At 45.6% G+C, this 12,490-nt stretch overlaps 1 protein-coding gene across 1 annotated transcript; it reads left to right on the top strand.

Annotated features, from left to right (window-relative positions):
- The first annotated feature begins 1,879 nt into the window (after positions 1 to 1,879).
- LOC131190727 (uncharacterized protein K02A2.6-like) lies at positions 1,880 to 5,924 on the top strand. The gene is made up of 2 exons (XM_058168083.1): positions 1,880 to 4,109; positions 4,650 to 5,924. Exons 1-2 carry the CDS (start codon positions 2,139 to 2,141, stop codon positions 5,856 to 5,858), a joined length of 3,180 nt encoding a protein of 1,059 aa, XP_058024066.1. The 5' UTR covers positions 1,880 to 2,138; the 3' UTR covers positions 5,859 to 5,924.
- Positions 5,925 to 12,490: the final 6,566 nt, after the last annotated feature.

Below are 12,490 nucleotides of genomic sequence, written 5' to 3'. Positions count from 1 at the left end.
TAATAGTTTCAGAATGTCTGTTATTACTATAGTTCAAGAGCTCTTATTGAAAGCCTATTTTCTACTTCATGCATTAGAATAAATTGTGGCAACATTTCTTTTGTTCTTGAACTATTACCTGGTGCTTTCTTGGACCAATGGGGGATGGGGAGACAAAAAGCCTACATATATACACATATTTCATCTTTGAATGCATGTTGCTCGGTCTTTGAATTATGCAGAGATCAGCTTGCAGGAGGGAAGGAAGAAAATGTAATATGGAGCTTTGATACTGTCTGTATCTCTGAGTAGCAAATCTCCCATGGAGGAAATGGCTCTGCTTAATGTAATAAACCTTTAAATCAGGTGTGAACTGGTAACATGAGAGGTTTTCAGGATCTGACATCAAGAGCTGAATGGAACTTCGCATTTAATGAAAATTTGATAGGGTATATTTGGGACGAAAAAGGAGAAGGAGGGAGGGAATAATGTGTGAAAAGACTTCCTGTAGTATTCAGGGGGGAATATTTTTCTGAAGACAAAGCTGTCTCATCCTCCCTGAATTCCTACAAGAAAACTTTGAAATATCTTCACATGCTTGATATAAAATAATATAAAGCTTTTGCAGGAATAATGGGTAAAAACAATATGGGGGAAACCTGCAAGAGACAGGAAACTGTTTTTATTAGGCTCCTAACTGGTTTCTGCATATACAGCATATTGAGGTAAAATGAGTTTACATTCCTCCAGCACACATTGCTATCTAATGATGTTGGGAGAGAGACATGAATCTTGTTTGCAAGTTTGGAAAACATGCACCAAGAAATAGTTCTTGTTGATCGTGAAATAATATTTGTATATCACTTCTCACAATTATGATTCTCAAATGAGAGTACAAAATAGAAATTACATTATAAAGTAACATCGACAGAATTTTTAAAAAGAGGGTGTAATGTATCTTTAAGGGTTTTGGAGGGAAAATAGAGCGGGAAATAGCACGTTGCTAATTGGCTGAAGCCTCCAGCTGAACTGTATATAAGGAGGGGTTTTTACCGTTTGCTGCCGCTGGGTTCACCATATAGTAAAGAGCTGTTGTTACTCATCTGGTCTCCTGCCTCGTTATTGCCCGAATCTAACACTGGCGACGAAGGTGGGATTTCGAGGCAAAAGAGCACCAGGAACGAACCCAGCAAAATAAGGGCGGTTAGCAACGATGTCCAGCTATACACCGCCAGCGCCATTCGACCCAGCCAAAGAAAAATGGGGGTCATACATGGCTCGCTTCGAGTGTTTCCTCGAAGCCAACGAGCTCCAAGGAGTCTCGGACAACAGGAAACGGGCGTACTTCCTGAGTCACTGCGGTCCCGAGGTTTTCGACACCGCGGAATCGCTTTCTGAGCCAACGCCGGTACAGGCGGTACCGTGGCAAACTCTGCAGACTGTTTTGAAAGCCCACTATGCACCAACGCCTTCCAAGTTCGTTCAACGGTTCGAATTAAGGCAGCGCATGCAGCAAGAGGGCGAGTCCATCAGTGTGTACATGGCAGCACTGAGGAAAGCCGCGAACCATTGTGAGTACCGAGACTTGGAAGACGCGTTGCTCGACCAGCTAATTTGCGGGGTCAGGGACATCCGTTTGCGACGGCGGCTGCTGTCCAGAAGCAACCTAACGCTCGCAATCGCCCTGGACGAGGCAAGGGCTCACGAGATGTCTACCCAAGCGGCAGAAACACTACAAAAGCCGGTCGCGCCAGGGGCGGCAGCGAAAACAACCCCGGTCCACAATGAGGAAGTCCAGGCTGAGTCGGAAGAGGAGGAAGAGGAAGAAGTCTTCCACACCGGGAGGCCAGAGAGGAAGACCGGGCGACGCGCGAGTTGCGGGGGCCAACACCAACGGCAACATTGCAAATTTAAGGATGCCACGTGTCGGCGATGTGAAAAAAAAGGGCACATCGCGAAAGCCTGCCGAGCGCCCCAACCTTCCCGCCAAAAATTCAAACCGACCAATCAAAGCGCGGGAACCGCGAAACGGCCCGGGATTGGTCAAGGGAAAAAAGGCGCGAAGTTGAATCAGACCGCCGTGAGAGTGGGCCAGGCATCAACACGCCTAGAAAAAAAAAATCTTTATTAAAACACTCATCGAAGGAGTGCCGTGCCGAATGGAAGTGGACACTGGATCTTCAATTACGATCATGTCCTGGAGCAACTTAGAAAAAAACTTGCCGGCTATCGCGAAACGCAAACTGCGGCCACAGAAGCTACGAGTGCAGGACTATCAAGGGAACAGGATCCCTGTCCGAGGGGCGACGACCGTCCACGTCAAGTATGGACAGTTCGAAAAAACTCTGCCCATCACCATCGTCGATGGGACTCTGCCGAGTTTGTTGGGACTAGACTGGTTCCAGGCATTGGGCATGGGAGTGACCGGAGTCTTCCGAAATGAAGTCGACCTAAAGGACGAACTCATGAAGGAGTTCGAGGACGTTTTCAAAGACTGCCTGGGCAAGTACAAGGGGACCCCTATCTCCTTCAACCTAGACCCTCAAGTTGCCCCTATCCGTTTAAAGGCTAGGAGGGTTCCCTTCGCCCTGAAGCCCAAGATTGACCGGGAACTGGACAAACTAGTAAGCCAGGGGATACTAGTGCCAGTCGACCATGCGAAGTGGGAGACGCCGATAGTCACCCCAGTGAAACCAGATGGGTCAGTTAGGATTTGCGCCGATTACAAGGCGACGCTAAACAAAGCTTTGCAAAAAAGCGCTTACCCCGTCCCAGTGGTGCAACACTTGCTGCACTCGCTAGGGCAAGGGCAGGTTTTTGCCAAACTAGATTTGGCCCAAGCCTATCAACAGTTGCCCGTAGATAGCAGCACGGCCGAGGCACAAACAATCGTAACGCACAGGGGTGCTTTCAAATGCACCAGGTTACAGTTTGGGGTCAGTGTGGCACCAGGATTATTTCAAAATTTAATGGAGCGGCTTCTGCAGGGGCTCCCCGGGGTGGTACCGTACTTTGATGATGTACTGGTATCCGCCGATAATATGGAGGAACTAGGGGTGCGACTGAGAAAAGTTTTGAGTATTTTCCGGTCCGCCGGTTTAAAAGTCAAATTAAACAAGTGCCAGATCGGGGTAGGATCCGTAGAATTCCTGGGCTACCGGATAGACAGGGAGGGGATCCACCCCACTGAGAGCAAGGTTAGGGCAATCAGAAAGGCCCCAGCACCCCAAAACAAAACAGAGTTGCAGGCGTTTTTGGGTCTGGTAAATTTTTACGCGGTTTTTTTAAAAAATAAGGCTACCATAGCCGAGCCGCTACACAAATTACTAGGAAAAAATGCTGCATGGTCTTGGGGAAAGGCGGAAGCTAGAGCATTTGAAGCAATAAAAAACCTCCTGTCTAGTGATAGCCTATTGATCCAATACAATAGCACACTACCATTGGTGCTAGTTTGCGATGCATCCCCCTACGGGGTGGGGGCTGTGCTCAGCCACAGGCTGCCAAATGGCACAGAAGCCCCTATAGCGTTTTACTCCCGAACAATGTCCTCAGCTGAAAGGAACTATAGCCAGTTGGATAGGGAAGCCTTGGCCATAGTCTCCGGGGTAAAGAAGTTCCATGAATATGTTTTCGGTCGCGACTTCGAAATCGTCACAGACCATAGACCCCTACTAGGGTTGCTGGCGGGCGACCGCCCAACGCCCGTGGCACTTTCGCCCAGATTAACCCGATGGACTATCTTTCTGGCTGCATATTCTTACAAACTGCTACATCGGCCAGGAAAGGAGTTAGGGCATGCAGACGCCTTGAGCAGATGCCCTTTACCAGCGACTATCGAAGACCCCACTCCGGGCACACCCGTCTTGTTAATTGACTCTTTGGACTCTGGTCCAGTCACTTCCAAGGAGGTGGCTCGGGCTTCTTACAAGGACATTACATTAAGGACTGTAATGGGTTGGGTGCAAAGAGGATGGCCCGCTGCGCCGGGTGAGCGTTTTAGGGAATATGTAAAAAAGCGCGGGGAATTGTCGGTGCAAGGGGAGTGTTTGCTCTGGGGGGATAGAGTGGTGATCCCAGAGAAATTGCGAAAAAAGGTTCTGGAACTTCTGCACGAAGGCCATCCTGGAATCGTGAGAATGAAGGGTTTAGCCAGGAGCTATGTGTGGTGGCCCTTGATGGACATGGAGATTAGCGATAGGGTTGGGAAATGCCAAGCATGCCAGGAAACCAGACCACTACCACCAACGGCCCCAATCCGAGAGTGGGAGAAATCCCAGGGCCCATGGTCCCGAATCCATATCGACTTTGCCGGCCCTTTCCACGGCCAAACATTCTTAGTGGTGGTAGACGATTTTCCAAATGGCTGGAAATCATTCTAATGAAATCCATGACCGCAGAGGCTGTAATTTCAGTCCTGCGGCACCTTTTGTAACACACGGGTTACCAGACACACTGTTTCAGACAATGGGCCACAGTTCACGGTGACCCTTTTGAGAGGTACTTGGCGGAAGAGGGCATCCGCATGTCCTCTCGGCGCCTTTCCACCCTGCGACGAACGGCCTTGCAGAGCGTTTCGTCCGGAGTGCAAAAGAGGATGGCCCGCTGCGCCGGGTGAGCGTTTTAGGGAATATGTAAAAAAGCGCGGGGAATTGTCGGTGCAAGGGGGGTGTTTGCTCTGGGGGGATAGAGTGGTGGTCCCAGAGAAATTGCGAAAAAAGGTTCTGGAACTTCTGCACGAAGGCCATCCTGGAATCGTGAGAATGAAGGGTTTAGCCAGGAGCTATGTGTGGTGGCCCTTGATGGACATGGAGATTAGCGATAGGGTTGGGAAATGCCAAGCATGCCAGGAAACCAGACCACTACCACCAACGGCCCCAATCCGAGAGTGGGAGAAACCCCAGGGCCCATGGTCCCGAATCCATATCGACTTTGCCGGCCCTTTCCACGGCCAAACATTCTTAGTGGTGGTAGACGCATTTTCCAAATGGCTAGAAATCATTCTAATGAAATCTATGACCGCAGAGGCTGTAATTTCAGTCCTGCGGCACCTTTTTGTAACACACGGGTTACCAGACACACTCGTTTCAGACAATGGGCCACAGTTCACGGTGACCCTTTTTGAGAGGTACTTGGCGGAAGAGGGCATCCGGCATGTCCTCTCGGCGCCTTTCCACCCTGCGACGAACGGCCTTGCAGAGCGTTTCGTCCGGAGTGCAAAAGAGGCATTGTCCAGAATCAGACCCGGGGATTGGCAATTAAAAATTGACACCTTCTTAGCGGTACAACACAGAACCCCTTGTGTAGCGACTGGCCGCAGCCCAGCAGAGCTACTGATGGGGAGAAAGCTTAGATGCCCGTTAGACCGGTTAAACCCGAACTACACACCAGACGGGTATAAAACAACACCGGGCAAAACAAGAGAATTGACAGTAGGGAGTTCCGTATGGGCACACAATTATGGTGAAGGCCCAAACTGGCAAAAGGGAACAATCCTAGAAACAACCGGGCCCAAATCATATCTCGTAGAAATAGAGGATGGCCGGGTTTGGAAACGCCACATAGACCAGTTAAGAAAAAGAATAGCCACCAGTCTAGAGACAGACGAAACAGGCCCTGACTATCCAATGATTGAATCCACAGCTAACTCAAACCCGAGAAAACCGCAGGACTTATCTGAGTTCCAGCGACACCAACCGGTCCCTCCGAAGGAAAGCAGGAACGACTCTGCAAGTAATCCAAGGCCGGATGGCCTGGAGGAGGAGCTGAGAGGAACGAACAGTCCCTCCGGCCAGCTCGACTCACTCCCAGATAATGAACTGCGCAGGTCCGAAAGAGTTAGGAGACGCCCTGCATACTTACGTGACTACGTAGAAAAATAATTATTCATTTTATGTAAATAGGGGTAAAAAGTTTTCTGGGAGGGGAGGAGTGTAATGTATCTTTAAGGGTTTTGGAGGGAAAATAGAGCGGGAAATAGCACGTTGCTAATTGGCTGAAGCCTCCAGCTGAACTGTATATAAGGAGGGGTTTTTACCGTTTGCTGCTGCTGGGTTCACCATATAGTAAAGAGCTGTTGTTACTCATCTGGTCTCCTGCCTCGTTATTGCCCGAATCTAACAGAGGGGATGAGAAATCCATGATGGATTACAGTTGTCTGGGTCATATGTTGTACTAAGCCCAAATCAAACAATATGACAGAATGCTACAGATGTGGGTCTCTATCTACATCACTGTGAAATCAGCTGCGAGATTCCTATATGGTTTTACGTCCTGTAAACATTCTTCTTCTGCTTGAAATATTTTGTGCAGCAATAAATTATTTATTTGTATGGCCTATTGCATATCATAAATTGCACATCTCTACATTCAAAAAAAGTCCTGGAATTGGAAGAAATTATGTCTCCCAGAAAAAAGGCACATTAATATATATAATATTATAATATATATAAGTTAGGAACACACAACCTTCAGCTTCCAGTAGTCCAAATAGGTATAATAAGCAAGAGAATATGGCAACAATAGTCTAAAAGGGAATATTGGACTAATAGTCTAAACAATAGGAGAATACTTGGTAAACCAATCCATGATTGCTAATGGTTTTATTTTCCTCTCTTTAAGCCTATACTATTAGAAGAAAGCTCAAAGGTAAAGGTTTCCCCTGCCCAAACTCTAGGCTGCAATGCTCATCTCTGTTTCTTAGCTGAGAGAACCAGTGTTGTTCGAAGAATTCTGAGGTCATGTGCCAGCATGACTATACACCAAAGAACATGGAGCACTATTACCTTCCCACCAAAGTGGTGTTGATTTATCTAATGACGTTTGTAGGCTTTCGAACTGTTAGATAGGCAGAAGCTGGGGTGAGAATGGGAGCTCACTCCATGTTCGGTTCTGCAACCCAACAAGAAAGACACAGACTTCAGAGGATAATTAGAACTGCAGAAAAAATAATTGCTACCAACCTGCCTTCCATTGAGGACCTGTATACTGCACGAATCAAGAAGAGGGCCGTGAAAATATTTACAGATCCTTCACATCCAGGACATAAACTGTTTCAACTCCTACCTTCAAAACGACGCTATAGAGCACTGCACAACAGAACAACTAGACACAAAAACAGTTTTTCCCCGAAGGCCATCACTCTGCTAAACAAATAATTCCTTCAACACTGTCAAACTATTTACTAAATCTGCACTACTATTAATCTTCTCATCGTTCCCATCACCAATCTCTTTCCACTTACGACTATATGACTGTAACTTTGTTGCTGGCAATCCTTATGATTTATATTGATATATTGACCATCGATTGTGTTGTAAATGTTGTACCTTGATGAACGTATCTTTTCTTTTATGTACACTGAGAGCATATGCACCAAGACAAATTCCTTGTGTGTCCAATCACACTTGGCCAATAAAAAATTCTATTCTATTCTATTCTATTCTATTCTATTCTATTCTATTCTATTCTATCCTATCACATGGTGCTTGGATTTCAAATCCAAAGCCATTTCCAGAATTTTGAATTATTTTCCCCAAATGGACCAATGGCCATTGAAATTCTTGCAACAAGAGAACACATGCTTGATCCCCCCGACTGGTGACTCTTTGCAGTCACTGAAACTTCCATTTAAAGGGAAACCAAAGTCAATCTCTCAATTAGTAACAGCAGATTGTGTCTGGCCTGAAAAGATCCAAAGGATGACTACATGACAATAAAAAGTTAAGGTTCTGAGTACAACATGTCTTTGGTTTGAAACACCAGAGTAATGCTAGTGAGATTTATATGGGATAAGATAGTTTCTTAAGCATTTGGTTTACAGATTTAGTAATATGTAAATCCAAAGCAGACTATGCAACATATTGTAGAAAAGTGGCCTCTGAGCACATATCAGGGAAACCTAGAGATTATATGTTTGCAAATCCATAATGTATTGAGTACATAAATAGTCTACCTTGAATTTGTAGACTAAATAGTTTTATATTTGCTAATTGACAATATAACTGTGATGTGCTTTTTAACATTTTTTGCTGTATGCTAAACAAACAAACAAACAGATTTAGTGAATCCAGAACAGCACCATCAAACATTAATAATACATCCTATGCTTCTCCTCCTGAAAAAAAAATATTACTAATAGTCCATGGCAAAAATTGAGCACTTCTGAATTACCCTTTTCTTTATTTTATTCGTTTTTATTCTTCCCATGATTGGAAGGCTGTCTATCCATCTGTACGTCGAATGACAAAATATGAACTATGATATGTGGCACCAGCCGTGTTACTTTACCTACTTGTGTATAAAATAAGATTGTGGTCCATCAACAGATTTTTATCACAATGTCACCCCTCTGCCCCCCTCCACATACACCATACACACATACACCTAAGAGGACTATAAGGGGCGTGCATAAGAGCACAAAAGTGCCTACCGTTCCTGTCCTATTGTTCCCTTTCATTATATCAAATTAATATAGTTGTTGCATACTTTTGCTTATATATTATGTTTGTGTATACTGTTGTGACAAAATAAAAAAAATAGTTTATACAGTTGTTTTTTTGCATCAGTTATTTAAACAAATAACAAAATGTATGAAAAAATAGCTCTCAGGGGGAATGGGAAATATTTTTTTCCCACAGAGAAAAATACATCATTGTTTGTGTCCTCAAAGGACAAAGAGTTCATAGTGATGAGTAGAGGAGACAGAAGAAAGGAATTTCAAAGAAGACGAAAAGAGCCTTTTTTCTACCATCGATACTCTTTTGGATACCCAAAGAAGGGAAGGCACGAAGGCTTTAAAAGTAGAGCTTTCTATAGTCTCACTGAGAACACAAAGACAATGTTCCCAGACATCCAGAACAAATAAGGAAGCACAAAAAAATATGTTCATTTGAGACTTAAACCCTGCCAGAAAACATCTTTGCCAGAGCTCAAACCATTGTCTGCTGCTGTTCCAGTAATCTCTCTTTTATTCGATAATGACCCAGCTGGGAAGGGTGATTTGAGGGGTTGCTCATCACTGCCCACAGCAGGCACCGACAATGGAGCCTCATCTTTCTTCAGCAGCTGAACAATAGCTTGATGTCATGGCACTGACAGAAAGTGGACAGAGGCAGTGGCCTTACTGCTGACACTGAGTTTTTCATCTGGGCTTTTTATACAAGCAGAAAGAGGAAGGTTGGTTTTTGCAGAGCATCTGATGTAAAGCTTTAAACATATAATCCAATGAAGCATTCATGCTCACTCATTAGGTGGATAAATTGATTCTGGCAAACCTCCACTGTAAAGTATCCCACACTTCCTGGGTCAGTTATTTTTCTCAACCAACTGCTACTGTGACTGCACACTTATCACCTCCCACTCTACAATGAGCTGAAATCAACTTGGTCACTCCATTGCTAATCTTTTGGGGCAGCCTCATCCTGAATGTGACACCTAAGACTTTCTGCCGAGCGCACCATTGTAACAGTGCAATTTCTGAATATCCTTAGCTTATGTGTGTAATTTATTAAATTTAATAAATATTATTTATTACAAGAGAAACAAAGTGGGGGGGGGAACCTACAAGATTGGAACAAGAAATTTTACCCATATGGTTTTTGTTGATCTGTTGCCAAAAAGAAGAGGCAGTTTGGTGTAATGGGTAAGACACCAGGCTAGAAACTGAGAGACCATGAGTTCTGGTCCTGCCTTAAGCACAAAACTGGCTGGATTTCAGAATAGAATAATAGAGTTGGAAGGGACCTTGGAGGTCTTCTAGTCCAACCCCCTGCTTACACAGGAAACCCTTCACCACTTCAGACAAATGGTTATCCAACATCTTCTTAAAAACTGCCAGTGTTGGAGAATTCACACCTTCTGGAGGCAAGTTGTTCCACTGATTAATTAATTAACTGAGTCCTTCGGGAGAAGGGCGGTATAAAAATCGAAATAAATAAATAAATAAATAAATTGTTCTAACTGTCAGGAAATTTCTCCTTAGTTCTAAGTTGCTTCTCTCCTTGATCAGTTTCCACCCATTGCTTCTTGTCCTGCCCTCAGGTGCTTTGGAGAATAGCCAGGTGCTTTGGATGATGTTCAGCCAACCGTTTTCTCTCAGCCCAGGAAGTAGGCAAGGGCACTTTGAAATCTGGCCCTCCAAAAACCCTGCAGGGACTAGTCCAGGCAGTTATTAGGAATCAGCAATGACTCAAAAGCACCCCTCAATCAATCAATCAATCAACAAACAAACAAATAACCAAAAAGAACAAATGCATGAAAAACACAAATAGATTTTCATACATTTCCTACCTTCTAGCACACAATCATACTTTAAGGTTATGTATGTGTCAAAAAAGGGGACGCTGTGGCTCAGGGGCTAGGATGTTGAGCTTGTCGATCAAAAGGTCGGCAGCTCGGCAGTTCGAATCCCTAGTGCTGCTGTGTAACAGGGTGAGCTCCCATACTTGTCCCAGCTACTGCCAACCTAGCAGTTTCGAAAGCACGTAAAAATGCAAGTAGAAAAAATAGGGACCACCTTTGGTGGGAAGGTAGCAGTGTTCCATGTGCCTTTGGCATTGAGTCATGCCAGCCACATGACCACGGAGACGTCTTCAGACAGCACTGGCTCTTCGGCTTTGAAACGGAGATGAGCACCGCCTCCTAGAGTCGGCAATGACTAGCACGTATGTGCGAGGGGAACTGTTGTGTCTTGTCCGCTCTCACCGCAGCCGGGGTCTGCTTATCTGCTCCCGAACACGGAGGAATGTATGCCTCCCGGCCCCAGTTCTGGCTCCATGCCCAGACAAGCTTGCAGAGGAGGGGGCACCTCCCGGCCCCAGCCCTGGCTCCATGCCCAGGCAAATGGAGCAGCTAGACCCCTCCCCCTCCTCCACAGCATGTGAGCCTGAGGAAAGTTTACTTCCAACAACAGCTGATTGGAGTGACCCTCGCATCAGAAGATTGGATAGGCGGAGGCAACAGAAGGAAGGGAGGGGCAGGCCTTAATGAGTGCTGAGTCATGGAGCCACACCCCATGGCCTATATAAAGGATCTGCTTTCTGGCAGTCTCTGAGTCAGGCAAAGTCGAACTTATCTTGCTGAAGTCACTTACTGGTCTCCTGCCTGCTCTGAGGACTTTGCTAGGACTTTGGGCAGAGCTGCAGAGGCAAGCCTGATTCGGATTTCCCTGACCCGGCCGTCAGCGGAGGAGTGGGACACGACAGGAACCTTTACCTTTACCTTTACCTTTATGTGTCAAAACGACTTCAAAAATATATGAGACCTGGATAAATTTTTGCTATTTATTAAATCAAATTGATTCTTAAAATGAGGACACTCTTATTTCAAGCCTATTTGGAAGCTCCTTCATCATTACTAATGAAAATCCAAGAAGTGTTGCACTCATGCAGGAGTGCAATATTTCTTCCAAATCATTTGAAAGTTTGCACAGCCATAATACACATACATAAATCTATTCATGCATATGATATGCATGTCTGTGTAGAAACAGAAGGGTGGTAAAAAAAGAGAATTGATACAACTTAATTTAAATACAAATATGGCATTATAACCACATAATGGATATAAAATGGCTTCCTCCTCAGGCCCCTGTCAGTACACCTCCCCCAACAGTCGGACTAAAATAGGCAAAAAGCCAGCCCTCACCAGGGGCCAGCTCCACTGACAACAGGCTTGGAAAGGGTAATTGTGAGCTGCCGCCTGCATCAAGCTAGACAGGGGAGGGAAAGCGCAAGTGAGTGAGCGAGCACCGAGGAGACAGCGGGAAGAGGGAAGCCAGGCAAAGGGAAAGCAAGGGGCATTCGCAGTATACTGTAGCACATGCACTTTCCCTCACCCTGGCAGACTTTCTAATCCTGCATAAAGAGAGAGGGGGGAGGGAGGGAAAGAGGAGGGGAGGGAGAGAGAGATCCAATTTCGGAGAGTTATATCAGGGCTGGCAGTGGTGTGCTCTCTCTCTCTCTCACACACACACACACACACAGAGAGAGAGAGAGGGAGAGAGGGAGAGAGAGGGAGAGAGAGAGAGGTTGGCTCTTTCTTTCTTTCCTCCTGCCTCCCCTCCCGCTCCACCCACTGGAGACCCCTGGATTCCCTCCCCGCCTGGCCCATACAGGCACCACCCCGCCTGGCCCATACAGGCACCACCCATACAAGTGACATAGAGTTGGCCATGCCCACTCAGTCACATGACCCTCCCCAGCCACGCCACCCAGCCAGTCATTAGAATAGAATAGAATAGAATAGAATAGAATTTTATTGGCCAAGTGTGATTGGACACACAAGGAATTTGTCTTGGTGCATATGCTCTCAGTGTACATAAAAGAAAAGATACGTTCATCAAGGTACAACATTTACAACACAATTGATGGTCAATATATCAATATAAGTCATAAGGATTGCCAGCAACAAGTTATAGTCATACAGTCATAAGTGGAGCAATGGCCATTCCTCGAGCAATCGTTTGAAGTTACAACGTCCCTGAAGAAAGTGAATTACAACGGAGTCCTTGCTG

This window comes from Ahaetulla prasina, chromosome 2, assembly GCF_028640845.1.
Source record: "Ahaetulla prasina isolate Xishuangbanna chromosome 2, ASM2864084v1, whole genome shotgun sequence".
Taxonomy (NCBI): domain Eukaryota; kingdom Metazoa; phylum Chordata; class Lepidosauria; order Squamata; family Colubridae; genus Ahaetulla; species Ahaetulla prasina.
Note: the sequence above shows the minus strand (reverse complement) of the source record. Positions and strands in the feature narration are given on the sequence as shown.